Below are 15,478 nucleotides of genomic sequence, written 5' to 3'. Positions count from 1 at the left end.
CCGGTGGACCCGACAAGTGTCGTCGTTCTAGTCCGTTGTCGCGCCTCAACTGAGACCCCTCAGGCCCCGTTCACTTGGCTCCCTCACCCTCGGGCCCGGACTCGGGTCCGTCACCAATGGAAGCGGCCGGAGCGCCAGAGGCTCATCCATCGGTAGCTTAAACTGCTATCGTGCCGTGATTTCAGCCCCAGCTCCATATCTCCAGTAGGCTTTAATTTTGAGGATATCCTTTTTCTCTTTTCGTTTTTTTTTTTGGTTTTATTCTTCCCCCTCTCTCCCTCTCCGTCTTTGAGATCGACATGAGGTGTCTCTCTCCATCTTTATATCCCCGAGCACCTCCACTTGGCTCGCCGGTGTAAACATGTTGTCTTCGACGAAACGACCCTGGCCCACGGTCGCTCTCGCCTTCACGATAGTCTGTCTCCTGTTGATCTGGATCTCGTCACATCGACCGGGTCTGTCCCATCCGAGGCCTGGAACGGACGACTGGAAACCACCGTCCCCTGCCCAGTCGCAACCTGTACCACCAGAATCCCCACCGGCCGAATATCAGCGCGAAGACGAGTATAAACATTATGCCGAATCGCATCCCCAACCCTCACGTTCGCCCTCGGCCAAACCGGATGCCCGTCCTCGTCCGGCACCGGAACCCGAGCAGGTCGTGGAAGTAAACGTCAATCCCGCCGGCAATGCAACCTTGGGATTTCAGAAAATTTACTACATTAGCATGCCGCAGTTCGTCTCGCCTGGTGACCTCCCCATCTCCCGTCATCGTCTCCATCCTGCCGGGGTGGTGGCTGTGTATCTGCTGCATTGATTCAAGGTTCGGTGCTAACTCGTGGTGAACCACAGTCGCCTCGATCGTCAGGATGCCATTTCACTCATCAGCTCTTTGACGGGACTGTCGACCACGCTCGAGCCTGGGGTAAGCATCACTTCCTGCCATCTCCGGGCTGGATTCTTTTCTTTTTCTTTTCTTTTTTCGGAGAGTGGCTCACTCGACTCCCCGAAAAGAGACACATATTCAAAGGCGAACATACAGCTGACTCGGACGAAATATTAAAAAAAAAAAATAGGTCAATGGCAGTCTGATACAGCAAAAGGCCAAGCCCGACGGTAGTGGAATTCTTCGCCCCGAGCAGCTCGGATGCTGGCGCGCCCATGCCAATGTCTGGAAACGCATGTTGGACGAGGACATTGAATCGGCCATGGTCATCGAGGATGATGTGGACTGGGATGTCCACGTGCGTGACATCTTCACTGAAATGAGTGCCCAACTCGCCGAGCAGACTCTCTTTCCCAATCTCTCCCATGCGGTGAACTCGTCCACCGCCCCATATGGTAAGTGCTTTTTTCCTTGGAATATCTTGCCCAGCACAAAAAAAAAAAAAAACGTCGCACTCTTGTTGACACGACATACAGGCGCCGGATGGGATCTTCTCTACATCGGCTCCGCCTGGGACATTCCCAACACGAACAACCGGCCCCCACATCTACTCTATCACGATCCCTTCGCACCCACCCGCAACAACACCGGCGGTGCCTACGTCAGCGAGCTCGAGGGATGGGGCGCCATTGTCAATCACACATCCCGACACCGCTTGATCTCTCCCTCGTGGTATCCCGTCTCCACGATCGGGTACGCCGTCTCCAAAAGAGGCGCCCAGAAGTTACTCTACAATCTGGGCGGGTATCAGGGATTGACCGCACCGGTGGACTTGGCCATGATCGGACTGATTCAAAAGGGAATCGTGGAGTCATATACGATCATCCCGCCAATGATCACGCGGTACAAGACGGGAGGATCGCGAGATAGCGATATTGACGAGGCCAAGCCCGAGGATGCGAATGGGGGGACCGGGTCGGAGAACTTGAATTCGAGTGCGAGGAAGGCATTGGATGCGTTGCGCAGACCACATGCCCGTTGAGATGACCTTGATCACGGAGGTTTGCACGTTTCCTTTCTTCTTTTTGTCTATAAATACTCTTCTGCTTGACGTCTCTCCTTCTCTGCATATTTCCTCCGAGTGACGTTGGTTACTTTTATCCTTCAATTCGCTGTATTATACCTTTTATTTTGTTTTTTCACCTCTTCACGTACGCTATCATCTTTTTCCCCATCCGGGATGACCTTGTCTCGCCTGTGGCGCCCCACGGGGTCTTGAATATAATACCACACACTTCCACAGAGTCCGTTTCTATCGATTGTTGAGGGGGCATACAGGTCAGGAACTCGGTCACCGGGCTGGTCGAGGGCAGGCGCGGTGATGGATGCATGTCCGTCCCATGGAGCAACTGGGATGCGGGCTGCATTTCAACAAAACATCTGGCTTGGCTGATCTGCCAACGTATTAAAATAAGAGGAGGGTCTTTGCCCTGTTCTCTCCATATGTGGAGAGTGTGAAAAATACAAAAAGAATCTCGACAGCTGGCGGATTTGAACCGCCGCCTCCGAAGAGACTTGATTTCTAGTCAAGCGCCTTAGACCACTCGGCCAAACTGTCTTCCATGTAAAATAGTCTCTTTTTTGACATCATCACAGTATCCTACACTATGTGATCGTTTAAAGCGATTCCGAGTGGGACTGGCCTCCTGTTGTTGAGGCCCCTTGGGGTCGCAAGAAAGTTGACCCTTGAATCGCAGAGAAGGGCGCAGTGCTAACCAAATTATGGACACTTTTCCCTATGACCTCTCATTAATTTTTCTGGGAAATTTCAGAATAACTCTCCCCGTGGGCTGTTGTCCCTCTGGTGGTAGACTTGTTTGTGGCTTTTATATGGGATTTAAGCTTGATACCGCCGTAAGTAACGTAGGTATATCTACCTCCCGTCCAGCAGGTTATAGGTGGATGGAACTAGAACTAGTTTGTACTTTGTCGCAGTAGGTACCTAGCAAGCGCAACCGACCAGCCCTGTCAAAACCCATCATACGGCGCATTTCCAAGCGCGCGGATTGCGCCTAGGTGAAGGATCGGCAGATTCCATGTGGCGCAAAGACCTAGGTACCAATGTAAACCTTTTCATGGTGACACCTCATGCGTGAGGGATAGTCAAGCATCGGTTGTCAGCCCAGTAGTCTCAGTGACGGGTGCAGCCAGACCAACTCGCGTCAGCCCTGAGTCTGCCGGAGCGGACAATCAGATGGCTCAGTCACATGTCCATCATCATCGCTATCTTCTCGCTCAACTGGTGATCGAACCCCAAGGCGGACAGTCCCTCTTTCATTCTCCTTCGCCCCCGTCGAACATCTCAAACGTCCATCCTCGTTTGTCCGTCCCGTCGTTTCATGATGCGCCGAGCGGCCCAATCCAGTGGCGTATCGTGGGGCCGTCAACCCGTCAAATACCCACCTAACCGGTTCTGAAGTCTCATCTGGAAAGTGAGACCAAATTTTGAAGGTGTTCGACGAGGCGAGCAGTAGCACTGTTGGACAGGTGGACCGTCAGAACACACGGTTGTTCGTTTCAGGTGGGCGCATCTCAATCCCCCCCATCCTCCAGCGCGAACGGTGGAACGCTCGCTCTGGTCAAATTCCTACAGACACTTGAAATTGAATTCCCTCTTCTCTTTACTTTGTCCGCTGGAGAGAGAGAGGGACGGGGCCTACTCTAAATTGCTGGCACCTCTCAACGGACGTGCAAGGGCAATAAATAACTACATCCACTTTGCAGGTGTCCACTTTGCCTCCCTAATTGTCTGAGATGTAGATCGCCCACCGGGCATCCGTCCTGACGATGGAGATGTTCCTATCGAATGAGGACACCCAGTCCGATATCTTTCCCCTTTCTGCGCTCATCGATGCTCCTCCGCCCCTGGTCGCTCTCGCGCATAGCAAGTCCCGTTGGGGGCAACCCGTAGACGCTTTGCCCCATTGTTCAGTTAGTTCACTGATCAGGAAATTTGGCCAAGACTGGGTTCCCACTCCCACTGGGCAGTGGACACCGGGGATGAAGCATAGCGGGACTGGAGGGGGAGAAAACAGATGGGAGGCTGTGAAGCGTGAGTCCTCATGTAGCCCGCCCCCCTGATTTCGATGGACGAGAGGCTCGAGTCAGTTGTCTTGTCTGTGAGGGTCTTAGATAAATCTATCCTTGAGTCCATTAATTATTTTTCCCCCTCGACCCCATCTGTTGACTGGTGCTTTCGATCCAGCCTACACATTCCCTTCTTTATCCCTGTCGTCGAGCCTGGTTTCTACACTCATTTTCTTCCACTCCTCTCCTAGGGCTGTGGCATCGTTCCTTATATTTTCAATCTTGCGTTGAACTTCACTCTTTCACAGGCTGAGCCTCAAATCTACCTTCGTCTCAAGGGGGAAAAAAGGAAAGAAAGACGTAAGTTTGATCACTGGAGAAGGATCCGGGCAGGGAGACACAGGGTTAAGGCGTAGTGGGTTTGCATGGAGCCTCGGACTGACTCGCTGCTGCTCGTTCTTATAGACCGGACAACGTTTGGAGTTGGCTGCCCGCACCCTGGACACAGTTGGAATTCACTGGTCTACTACGATCCAGCAAACTGACCTCACCGTTGCATTCAGTCGCAGTAAGTGGAATGTCATCATCAAGTCTTCAACATGCCCACGATTACCCCACTGCTGCCCTTTTGCTGCTCGATACACCCACTGCTGCGCCTGCCGTTGCGCCCCGATGCAAGGGGAGCATTCCCCTGCCTGCCTCCCGGGGAGAGGTTCCGTCTGGATGTCCTGTCGGTCAGCCCTGTGTGATCATGATACAGGGCCTCATTATTCGGAACGAGGATATACCGAGTGCTTGCAACCCTCCCCCTATCCCACATTACACTCCTATCGATCGACCGGAGCCGACTGGAGGGTCATCGATGTAGCTCTTCGCCTCCCACCCCAACGCGCAATTTACGTCTGGCGACCCCAGTCAAACTGACTTGATCACAGACATCTTTACTCACTCGCTGCTGCGCGGTCCATCTATTCATTCATTTCTTGCGCTTCACACCTGGGTTTCCTGTTGACCGATTGACTCGGTCGAATTGGGAAATTTTCTGCGTCTCACCTGTTGCGCGATTCAGGATTACTGGCTCGACTGTCGCTCATTTTACACGGTCTTCCTCCCCTCATTTTTCTTTATCAACATCTTCGCTTCTTTCAAAATGCTGGACTCGCACCGCCTCACTGCGGCCTTGGTTGCCAGCTTGACGCTCTTCCCTGGCTTGTCTGATGCATTCTGGCGTCTGCCTTGTCGTGGACGCAGCGGTGTTGCCCGCCTGGATCCTATTGTGGACCCCAATTCGATTTCGAACCATGTGCATGTCATTCATGGATCCGGAAGTAAGTGTCCTTTTGGTATCCGTTGAAGGCATGGACCAAGTTGCTGACTGAGAGTACAGGCTTCGGTATGAGTTCGGATCAAAACTCTTTGCTGGAATCCGACTGCACATCCTGCGCTGTGACGCAGGACAAGTCCGCTTATTGGACTCCCGCGCTCTACTTCATGCACGCCAATGGCAGTGCCGAGATGGTGGAGCAAGTGGGTGGTATGCTTGCGTATGTACATCCAGCCCGGGGGGAGGGGGCGTATATTGAATTGGAGATCTTGAGAACTAACCGTTGATGCTCACTGAATCAGATACTACCTTCAGTACGGCGAGGATATCAAGGCTTTCCCGGACAACTTCCGTATGCTGGCTGGTGACCCTTACCAACGCAACTTCACCTGGCCAGTGCCTGACCCCCCCAAATCGTCCTGGTCTGGCGATGCCATCTCGCAGGCGGCTCTGCGCCAGAAAGCGCTCGGTTTCAACTGCTTGCACTACCAGTCTGACCCCGAGGCCTCCCTCGCGCGCCACTTTTTGCCCGACAAGAAATTTCTCGATGAGCACTGTACCGACGGTATTCGTCTGGAGCTCTTGTTCCCTTCGTGCTGGAATGGCGAAGATGTCGATTCTGACGATCACCGATCACACGTCGCATACCCCAGCCTTGGCAACGGCGGTTTCTGTCCTGAGGGATACGAGACTCGCCTGGCGACTCTGTTCTTCGAGACAATCTGGAACACCTACGCTTTCAAGGACCAAGATGGATACTTTGCTCTGTCCAACGGCGACCCCACTGGATATGGATACCATGGTGACTTTATGAACGGCTGGGAGAGTGGTGTGCTTCAAGAGGCCCTGGACACCTGTACCGACCCTTCCGGCGAGATTGAGGCTTGCGGCGTCTTTAACATCCAGAGTGACGCCGATCAAAATAAGTGTCAGATTGACGTGCCCCACACCATTGCCCATGAAAGGGTCATGATGCACGACGACGGCATTCCCGGCCCGATGAAGATCTCCTGGGGACCCGAATATGCCGCGATGCACAAGAATCCCTCGGCACCGCCTGCCTCCTTCTCCGCCACGCTGGAAGTCAGTCTTCCGACCATTGCCGTCGAGCCTTCGGTCTCGCTCGGAGAGTCGATCAATGTTGGCAATGTGCTGGGTCACGCCGACGCCATCAAGACTGCCGCACCCGAGACCAGCACCGCTGCTGCTGCTGCCGATGCTGCCGTGGTGACTTCTCTTTCTGTGCCCACCTCTTCACCCACGCCCACGCCCACGCCCACCTCCTCCGTCGTGGTGGACGCATACCCCGAGATGATCATCTATGTCCAGCAGGAGATCGTCGTCGTTCTTGGTGACAACGGTGTCCCGGTCACCACGACCAAGGGTGCCCTGCGCACGGTGTCTACCACCCTCACCACTGCCGTGGAGACGTCCACCGTGGTTTCATACATTGCCAAGAGAGAGGCTCGCCCGCCCACGCTGCAGGAGCCCGACATCCAAGTCGAGGTCCTTCTGGGCAGTGCGCACAACCACCACCACAACCACGCCCACAAGGGACACGGTCACTAGATTCTACGGTGAACATGGCCGGATGTCAGGAAATGGTTCACGCGGTGCGTTGCGCTCCCTGACACCGTCTGGTGAACTCTGCAGGGTGGCCACGCTTGCGATGGTCGCTCACTCCTCCCATTACCAGAGAGCATTGCCTTGGGACTTATCCTTTTCATGTATATGGTTGTAAAACTACCTCTGTAGTGGCGGGGTTTCCGTAACTTATGGGCACGGTGAATATCAATTGTCATAGATTTTTCTTTTTTTTTTTTTTTTTTTCGAAGATTTCCTTGCTAGTTTTGAAAGCGCGAATGGGGGGATGACACCCCCGCATACTAAGAAACTATAGTGATCAATAGATCATTGTCCCAATCTCACTACGCCCCTTGAATCAGCGGATCTGCTCAACCTGACCTTCTTCTCACGCACATCACGAACCTGAGGTACTCGTCCCGCGGCTCTCCCATTTGTGAACCGATCCAAGAACCGACCAAAGAGCTTCGAAAGTCCCCGGCCGCTTCGACCAGGCCTCGACATCCTCCCGCATGATTAGCGAAAGCTTGATCGCGCCGGTGGAAATGCAACCCCGACGAACCATTTACCTGAGGGGGGAAGGAGAAGTGGGAATAGTAACAAATCTGCCGATTAGCCTAAAAGATGACACCATCTGCCACTTGGTGCTTGTGCCTGATTCAGGGATTCTGCAATGTACCAATGTGCCCCTCCTCCTCCCCCCAAATCTCCCCCAACCGGGAAGGTGAACGCTACGATCGGCGTCCAAATTGGGGCAACAGAGAGCCCCCGATTAGCGCCCGGTTGACCCCAAACGGAGCTCCGTATCGACGAGGCTTCATTCGTGCCCCCTCTTTTAGGGAGGTTTTTTGGTGTGCTGTGGACCATACAAGTGACAGTGACCCCATTGACGGTCTAGTTTCTCTTCCCCCCGCATCCCCGAGTAATCTGGAATAACCCAGCGACCGAATGGGCCTATTTCACGAGCCTTGACTGGCTTGGGGGATGATCCACCAATGGATGAGCCAAGTGACGTCTGGTCGTTGGTAGTGGGATATGTGCGCGACTTATAAAAGGGACATGATGTCCATCTCTTCCCTGGTCCTGCCCCTCACCCTCGGTGCCTGGCTCAATTCCTTCGTCTTTTACAAGTGCAGAGTGAAGAAAAAAAAAACCATAAGATTCGGTCACAATGTCGGACAGTCTGCCGGAAATGCAATATCGGAACCTCGGCCGTACCGGTCTCAAGGTGTCTGTCATCTCGTTGGGAAGCTGGCTAACCTACGGTGGCCATGTGGGAAATGGTATGAAGAATTTGTTCTTACACCTCCTTCTGTTGGTGTTAGCCGTTCTACTCCCCCCCTCCCTCCCCTTCTTCTAAGGACAAAAGGTAAAACAAATGCCAAATGTGGAATGCTTACAATCTCGCACTTAGAAACTGCGTTTGATTGCTTAAAGGCGGCCTACGAGGCTGGCATCAACTTCTTCGATACTGCCGAAGGGTATTCTGGAGGTCAATCGGAGATTCTTCTGGGAGAAGCAATTAAGAAATTTGGCTGGAAGCAGAACGATCTGGTGATCTCGACCAAGGTAAGAGACCGTTCTACCGGGGTACTACCCTGTATACTCTTTCGTCAACATCCAACCCCCCACCCCTCATGAATGAGAGAGAATTAGCTCAGGACAAACGTCTTTCTGATTTTGGCCTCCTCCCGTTCACTAGCTCTACTGGGGCGGAGCCAATGGCGCCAACCCCAACAAACCACTGAACAACAAGGGCCTGTCAAGAAAGCACATCATTGAAGGAATGGATCTATCCCTCCAACGGCTCAACCTTCCTTACGTGGATATCGTGTACGCTCACCGACCGGACCGCGAAACACCCATGGAGGAGGTCGTCCGCGGCTTCAACCATCTCATCAACACCGGCAAGGCTTTCTACTGGGGTACTTCCGAGTGGACCGCCAGCGAAATCGCCGACGCCTGGCGCATCGCCGACAAACTCCATCTGATCGGTCCGTGCGTCGAACAGCCCCAGTACAACCTGCTGGCTCGCGAGCGCGTGGAGAAGGAATATCGCTGGCTGTACGAGGCTCACGGTCTCGGTCTGACCGTGTTTTCACCGCTCAAGGGCGGTGTTTTGACGGGCAAGTACAATGACAGCACGAATCCTCCGCCCGGATCGCGTCTGGCCGAGTCGAGTGATGGGTACATCCAGGGATTGCGCAAGACGGTGGGCGATGAGGGGTGGAAGAAGCAGTTGGCGCAGGTGGCGGCTTTGAAGCCGATTGCGGAGGAATTGGGAGTCTCGACGGCGCAGTTGTCTTTGGCTTGGATCTTTAAGAATCCTCATGTTTCTTCGATGATTATTGGTGCCTCTCGTGTGGAACAGGTGTATGAGAATGTGCGTGCGCTGGCCGTCGTGGAGAAGTTGACCGAGGAGGTTTTGGAGAAGATTGAGGCGGCGGTTGGTACCAAACCTGCTATGGAGGTGACGAGATTCTAAGTCTGGGGGGAGACGGTTCATCAGCTGCAGTTTCCTGGAAGTGGTGGAAAGCACTAATTCTCAGTGGAAGTAACAAAGTCCAAGTTAAAAAATTCAGGTGGTCCTGATCTAGGGGTTACATGCCCAATGAGATGGCACACGCTCTAAGAACAAGAAAAAGTTGATTCGAAACGAGATTCCATAGAAAGCACAGATCAAACAATAATGTCTGATCATGTTGAACACATCTAGACAACACAGCACCATCTCCCTTAGATCCATCATAACATGACAAAAATTAATTGCAAGAAAAGACTAAATACACTTCCCACCATCAATCACCATCTCCGTTCCATTGACGAAGCGCGCCTCTTCACTCCCGAGATAGAGACAAATGTTCGCAATATCATCTACCTCTGTGAGCCGACCCAAAGGCACATTACCGATGAACTTCTGGCGATTCTCGGGAGTATCTTCCATGCCGGTGAACATGGAAAACAGACCTGTACCGGAGAGCAGAGGGGCGACGCTATTCACGCGAATGTTGTGCGGACCGTATTCGGCTGCCAGGCCTTTGGTTGCCTGGAATGAGCCTCTTGTTAGCTGGTGGACCTTTTGCTTTTTCTGTCATTGTCATGGAGCATATTTGAACTGTTCGAAGGGGAAAACAAGTTAGAGGGGAGAGGAGAGGAAGATTGTACATTTGTGACGGCGCCCTTGGAAGCATTATACCAGACGAGGCCGGGACGAGGACGGCTGGCACCCGTCGACGAGATGTTGATCATGGACCCGCCTTGGCCTTGCTCGATGAATTTGGGCATGACCACGTTCGCTGCGAGATAGATGCTCTTGACGTTGACGTTGAAGACCCGCTCCCATTCGTCCTCGGTGACTTCGACGGTAGGCTATTTTCGATTGTTAGCCGGAAGATGTTCCAAAATATACAGCACTGGTCCATGTAACTCAGCAGAGGGGAGGGATTGCTCCCTAGGAGTAGAAGTAGAAAGAAGCCTAGGAAACATTTAATCGACCAACTGACCTTATTGCGATAGCTTGTCCCCGCATTATTCACCACGATATCCAATCTGCCAAACTCGGAGAAGGCTCGATCCACGATCGCTTCCCAGTCCTCTCGTCGAGTCACGTCCATGCGCTGAAACTTGAGATCGCTCGAGTTCTGCGCGGCCACTTGTTCGCCTCCTTGGACGTTGATATCCGCAACGAGGACTTTTGCGCCTTCCTCGCCGTATCGTCGGGCAATGGCAGCTCCAAAGCCAGAGCCCGCTCCTGGATGAACGAAATATGAGACTCGGGAACGAGAAAGGAGATTCTTGGGGGGCAATTATTTTAGAGAGAAACGAGAAGGAGGACAGGGACTGTCTCACCCGTGACAATGGCCACTTTGCCTTGTAATCGAGATCCGGATGAAGTCATTCTGAATTGTGGGATGGCGTTATTGAGTGGAAATGTCAAATGGAAGGATCCATGTAGGGAACTGTTTTATAAGTCCGAGTGCAGATTTCAAGGGAATAAACACAAGGAGGGGAATGACTGTCGAGTCTCGGCATGAAATCCGGGGTTGCTTTCCCCGCATCGCAGCTCTTCCGACAAGACGGAGACACACAGTTCCATGATGGAATGGGATCTGCCTTTGGAGTCACTTTTGACTTTTGTTTCCCATATCTTCTTCATTCGCGGGAGAATGCTAGCAAATACTCTAATGTTGATGTTGACAAAACACCCGCTGTAGTAGTAAGTGGGTGGGAGAAGAGCAAGTTGTTGTTTCTTTTGTAAGGTCAAGATCCAGGATCCGTAATGCATCGCGGTCATTTACGAGAGCTTTCTCGCGTGTCTAGTACTTTGATAGTCGTCTTCGGAATTTTGCCGTTGAGACTAAAGTAAATCATGAGCAAAGGGAATGGGCGATATTTTCTGTGTTTTTGTTTTAAAGCCCATGGCAATCAGTCCAATGATGCGCCATAGCCAGAGAATCCATGTTCAAATGAAATCTTGAGGATCTTTTGTTTGGGCGTGGCCTTGTACCTCGGTATTCAAATTATGACTCGATAAGAATCTATGTACAATAAGATCAGAACAACAGTGAGGGGAGCACTCTCTTTCTTCTCTCTTTTCTTCTTCCCTTTCCAAACAGCAGGAAAGGGAAAATGCTCAAAAAGAAAGCCTCCAGCGGGCCTGCCAAGTATCCTCGAGGAATAGTCAGCTAGAAAGAGTCTTTCGAGGGTCAAATGATAAAAAAAGAAGTCACACACAAGACTTGCAACAAAATCCATATCCTCTATAGGTAGATTTGGTCTGTCGACCACCCTTTTGTGTGGTTACAATTAAACCGTTTCAGTGGCAACATGACTCGAGTTCCAGGGTGGATGAAGCCACGTGAGGAAGACGGAGATAGACGGACTGACTCGTGTGAAAACTCAACGTGTCTCTACAATCGGGTTGCAACCCCGCGACCGCGAGGTTTTCGGGCTGGTGGTCTTCTCTTCTCTCCTCCTCAGAACCCATGAGACGACATCAGCAGTCCCAGAATTCTTGTCCAATTTCATTCGAGAAGGGTGTGATCCCTGTACAGTGCGCCGCCCTTGGGTTTTCAGCCGCCATTCTCCACCACGCTTGGATGGGGTTTGAAACCGCCCCCAAACCCGCTTGGATGGAGCCTGTGTCTGTGCCTGTGGCTTGGAGCCCGTCGCCTGTCGTGCCAGGGCCACCGAAGGCGAACGAAGAATAGGCTAGCCTGTCACGCTCGGGTCATAGCTCAGCCACGACGATTCCTCCATCATTCTCTTCCTTACATCCATCTCACCCGGGGAGCAAGTCGTCTGCAACTGCGCCGTACCTTTCCCCCCTGTTTGAGCACCCCGCGGTCGCCGTATATCATGCGATGATCACGGCTGCGACCCGCGTCTTAATGTCTCGCCGCCACGCCGCACCCTCCCGTCCGCACCCCCCATGGAAGTTCGCAATGCGGGCGCTCCAGTGAAGGCCGAAACATCGCCAGGCTTACCCTCCCCCACACAGCCGCAGTCGTCCGAGTCACGGTGTTCATCACCGTCGACATCTTCCTCGCGCCAGAAGCGACCCTCCTCCGATTCTGCCCCGCCACGCAAACGTGTTCGCCGTTGGCATCATCGCGGCTTCACCGGCTGCTCGACCTGTCGCCGGCGGCATGTTCGCTGCGATGAGGCTGCCCCGACCTGCAAGAATTGCACTCGTCTGGGCCTCGAGTGCGATGGCATGCAGGGCCGGATGACCTTTAAGGTGTACGGGCCTTCTCAGACCCCGCAAGCCAGCCATTTAAGCGGGAAGCAGAAGAAGTCCGACAGCAGCCCAGAATCCTCAGGCGAGTCATGTGGCTCAGGAGCAGTCTCTGTGAAATCGGAGAAGGTGATGAAGGAAGAATACGAGACCGTGGTGGTGTCTCCAACCACTCTGCCCCAATGGACGGGCCAGACGCAGTTTAGCTTCCAGCAGCCGATTCTACAGACCGATCTTCGATCAATGGGCGTGCACTCCGCCGACGATCATTACTTTGCTCATTTCGTCAATCAGGTCTCGTGTCTGCTGATCATCTACGAGACCTCCCTCAATGTCAATCCGTATCGCAGTGATTTCCCCGATTTCGCACAATCATCACCGTCCATGGTGGCCGCCATGCAAGCGTTGGGCGCTCTGCATCTGGCGAATACTTCGAGTGGGATGGAACGGCATGAGCACTTTGAACAGGCTATTGGCAAGTATGGGCAGGTCATGAAGACTGTTCGGGACCGGCACGCGCTCCCCCACGGCCAGATCGGAATTCGGGACTTTGCCACCTGCTTGTTGCTCTGTCTCTTTGAGGTACGTCTGCATATGTCGGCTATGAAGGGGGCGTCTACATGGAGAGGTACTCACCCAAATTTACCTTCTAGATGATGGATTCCCAACACCAGAACTGGGAGATCCACTTGAAGGGGGCCCGCGAAATGTACAAGATCCTCTTTTATCCTCGGCCCGACAACCCTGCTGGGGAGGCACAGCGCATCGCCGAGATGAACCACCCTCTACGGTCCTTCCTTGTTTCTCTGCTGTCCTATCTGGACATGGCCGGTGCGTGTGCACGACCCCGCGACGCAGTTGCAACGAAAAGCTATTGGAAGACGCTGGAAGGCGGGTGGGAGTACAATCTAGGAATCCCCAGTCTGTCCACCTCATCCCTCCCGGATGATCCTCGTCTCCTTGAGCTGCGAAAGGCATGGTCCCGCATGATGGAGGTCAAGGCCACCATCAGCACATTCGCCCGCGACAAGGCGCGGTTGAATCCAGACCAGCAGGATCTGATCTACCGGGGCATCTTCCATCAGCTTGCCGCCTGGCGGGAAACCACTCCCAGCGGCCTCCAATCTCTCGGAGACTTGGAGCTCACAGAGGAGAATCTGCAAGCGTTCCCCATGCCGGACATGTTAGAGTACTACGGATGCGTAGAGGCGTACGAAAAGGCGACTCTGGTTCATCTGCATCAAGTTGCGGGCGCAGGTCGACCCAACTGGATCACCGACCGGGCGTACCTCGATTCTTTGATCACCCGGATCGTGGCCCTGATTCGCAAGTTGACCAAGGACGTCGGCCAACTGGCCGTGTTGTGGCCGCTCTTCATTGCCGGTCGGGAGACGCGCAAGAGCGATGAACAGCAGTTTGTGCAGCGCACCATGCATGACTTGAAACGATTTGGTTTCCGCAATGTCGATAAAGCCTTGGAGATTCTCGAAGGCATCTGGTTCAAGCGACGCGCTTTTCCGGAAGGATGGACGGAGACGCTGGAAGAGATCCAAACGAATATTCTCCTCCCATGAGCGAATGGCTTTCATTTCCGTCTGTCTCTGTTTCTTCTTTTTCTTTACTTTTTGGCTATCCTCTGGAGCTCATACCACCATGTTCGATGAAAGGAACACGATGTCGACGAATGATCGCACTTAGACAGCCATTGCTCGACACCGTTGGCGAGCAACAACTATTTGCACTTGTATTTATTTCTCTGGACTACACTCACTCCAGCACATAGGCAGATCTACATGAACTTTTTCTCAATACATATAGCATCTACATACTGTCAGTATCTCGGACCTTGCATCAGACAAGCTGGTGCTCACAGCACACACCCGAGTTTGGCGACAAGTCCGTCCGTCCACTGATCGCAGATGATCCATCTTGGTAATTGCTTCTTTACCTTGCAATAAGGTTCCTGTTGCCATTCTTCTGCGTAGCTTTCGCGTGTCCCCTTGGCACTTCCGACTGATTCACTTTTCTTTCAATTTCATTTTCTCTCTTTCCTTCATTTTCTTTTCATTCTTCTTTTCTCTTCTGCTTCAGGGGGGGGGGTTTCTTGTCACGTCTGTGTGCCCCTTCACCGAGTGACGTGACCGGCTAAAGTCGGTTATAGTTTTCTTTTAGACCCTTTCACAATCTAAATCAACCTGACCTCGATCAAGCCAAGCCATGGCGCTTGAAATTGTAGGTGGAGCAGAACGGTTCATGCCGACCAGTCAGTCTCGATCCTTTGGCTTTGTCACCAGTCACTCGACTCCGAACTAGAAGCTTTCCACTTGCCAATTTGGGACAAAATCATGGCCAAAAAAAAAACGCACGGGTTGGTCCATCCGCAAATCACAATGGCCTGCTATTATAGGTGCATGCCCCCAGCGGGAGGTCCCTCCAACCGTTGCGAGCCTCGCTCGTACAGTGCACGAGGTATGTACTGTACTGTAGTAGGCCACCGATACTGGAGTGCAGATGTGAGTTCACCCACTAGACTTCTCAAAGAACTCAAGCCTTAGTAGATAAAGTATTTTCGTACTGACTCGCCCTATTCTGCAAGACTATCTTGCAGAAAGACTGAGTTTCGCAGAAGTGCAACTTCCTTTTGGCTACCAGTAATCGAACTAGTGTAGGAACTTAAAAGGACCTCCGTCTAGCTACAGGTAGTTCATCGCCAGGGTGCCCAGAACAAGCAAATGGCCAGAAACAGGATAGGCTGCGGATAGGCGACCGAATCAGATGAATTCCCCAACCTTAGCCAACCTCAGCTCGGTTTGAAGATCACGTCAGGAAAAGACCCACGTTCTACGTTGGAAAAAAAATT

General features: G+C 52.7%; 5 protein-coding genes and 1 non-coding gene across 6 annotated transcripts; 4 read left to right on the top strand and 2 right to left on the bottom strand.

The window, feature by feature from the left end:
- Positions 1-361: 361 nt before the first annotated feature.
- On the top strand, positions 362-1,928 carry POX_a00133 (uncharacterized protein; the record flags this gene model as incomplete). Its single annotated transcript, XM_050109082.1, has 4 exons — positions 362-801; positions 853-925; positions 1,077-1,341; positions 1,423-1,928. 4 exons carry the CDS (start codon positions 362-364, stop codon positions 1,926-1,928), a joined length of 1,284 nt encoding a protein of 427 aa, XP_049972850.1.
- A 494-nt stretch (positions 1,929-2,422) lies between these two features.
- Positions 2,423-2,504, bottom strand: POX_tR002. Its single transcript has one exon. It is a non-coding gene; the product is annotated as a tRNA-Ser (tRNA).
- Positions 2,505-5,123: 2,619 nt separating this feature from the next.
- POX_a00132 (uncharacterized protein) lies at positions 5,124-6,866 on the top strand (the record flags this gene model as incomplete). Its single annotated transcript, XM_050109081.1, has 3 exons — positions 5,124-5,301; positions 5,361-5,517; positions 5,600-6,866. The coding sequence occupies 3 exons, from the start codon at positions 5,124-5,126 to the stop codon at positions 6,864-6,866; spliced, it is 1,602 nt and encodes a 533-aa protein (XP_049972849.1).
- A 1,186-nt stretch (positions 6,867-8,052) lies between these two features.
- POX_a00131 (putative voltage-gated potassium channel subunit beta) lies at positions 8,053-9,366 on the top strand (the record flags this gene model as incomplete). The annotated part of the gene is made up of 3 exons (XM_050109080.1): positions 8,053-8,164; positions 8,296-8,450; positions 8,584-9,366. The coding sequence occupies 3 exons, from the start codon at positions 8,053-8,055 to the stop codon at positions 9,364-9,366; spliced, it is 1,050 nt and encodes a 349-aa protein (XP_049972848.1).
- A 294-nt stretch (positions 9,367-9,660) lies between these two features.
- Positions 9,661-10,779, bottom strand: POX_a00130 (4-formylbenzenesulfonate dehydrogenase TsaC1/TsaC2; the record flags this gene model as incomplete). Its single annotated transcript, XM_050109079.1, has 4 exons — positions 9,661-9,927; positions 10,047-10,250; positions 10,385-10,632; positions 10,731-10,779. The coding sequence occupies 4 exons, from the start codon at positions 10,777-10,779 to the stop codon at positions 9,661-9,663; spliced, it is 768 nt and encodes a 255-aa protein (XP_049972847.1).
- Positions 10,780-12,312: 1,533 nt separating this feature from the next.
- Positions 12,313-14,192, top strand: POX_a00129 (uncharacterized protein; the record flags this gene model as incomplete). Its single annotated transcript, XM_050109078.1, has 2 exons — positions 12,313-13,200; positions 13,272-14,192. 2 exons carry the CDS (start codon positions 12,313-12,315, stop codon positions 14,190-14,192), a joined length of 1,809 nt encoding a protein of 602 aa, XP_049972846.1.
- Between the last annotated feature and the right edge of the window lie 1,286 nt (positions 14,193-15,478).

The sequence above is a fragment of the Penicillium oxalicum genome, chromosome I (genome assembly GCF_001723175.1).
Source record: "Penicillium oxalicum strain HP7-1 chromosome I, whole genome shotgun sequence".
Classification (NCBI taxonomy): Eukaryota; Fungi; Ascomycota; class Eurotiomycetes; order Eurotiales; family Aspergillaceae; genus Penicillium; species Penicillium oxalicum.
This window is presented reverse-complemented; position numbering and strand designations above follow the sequence as displayed.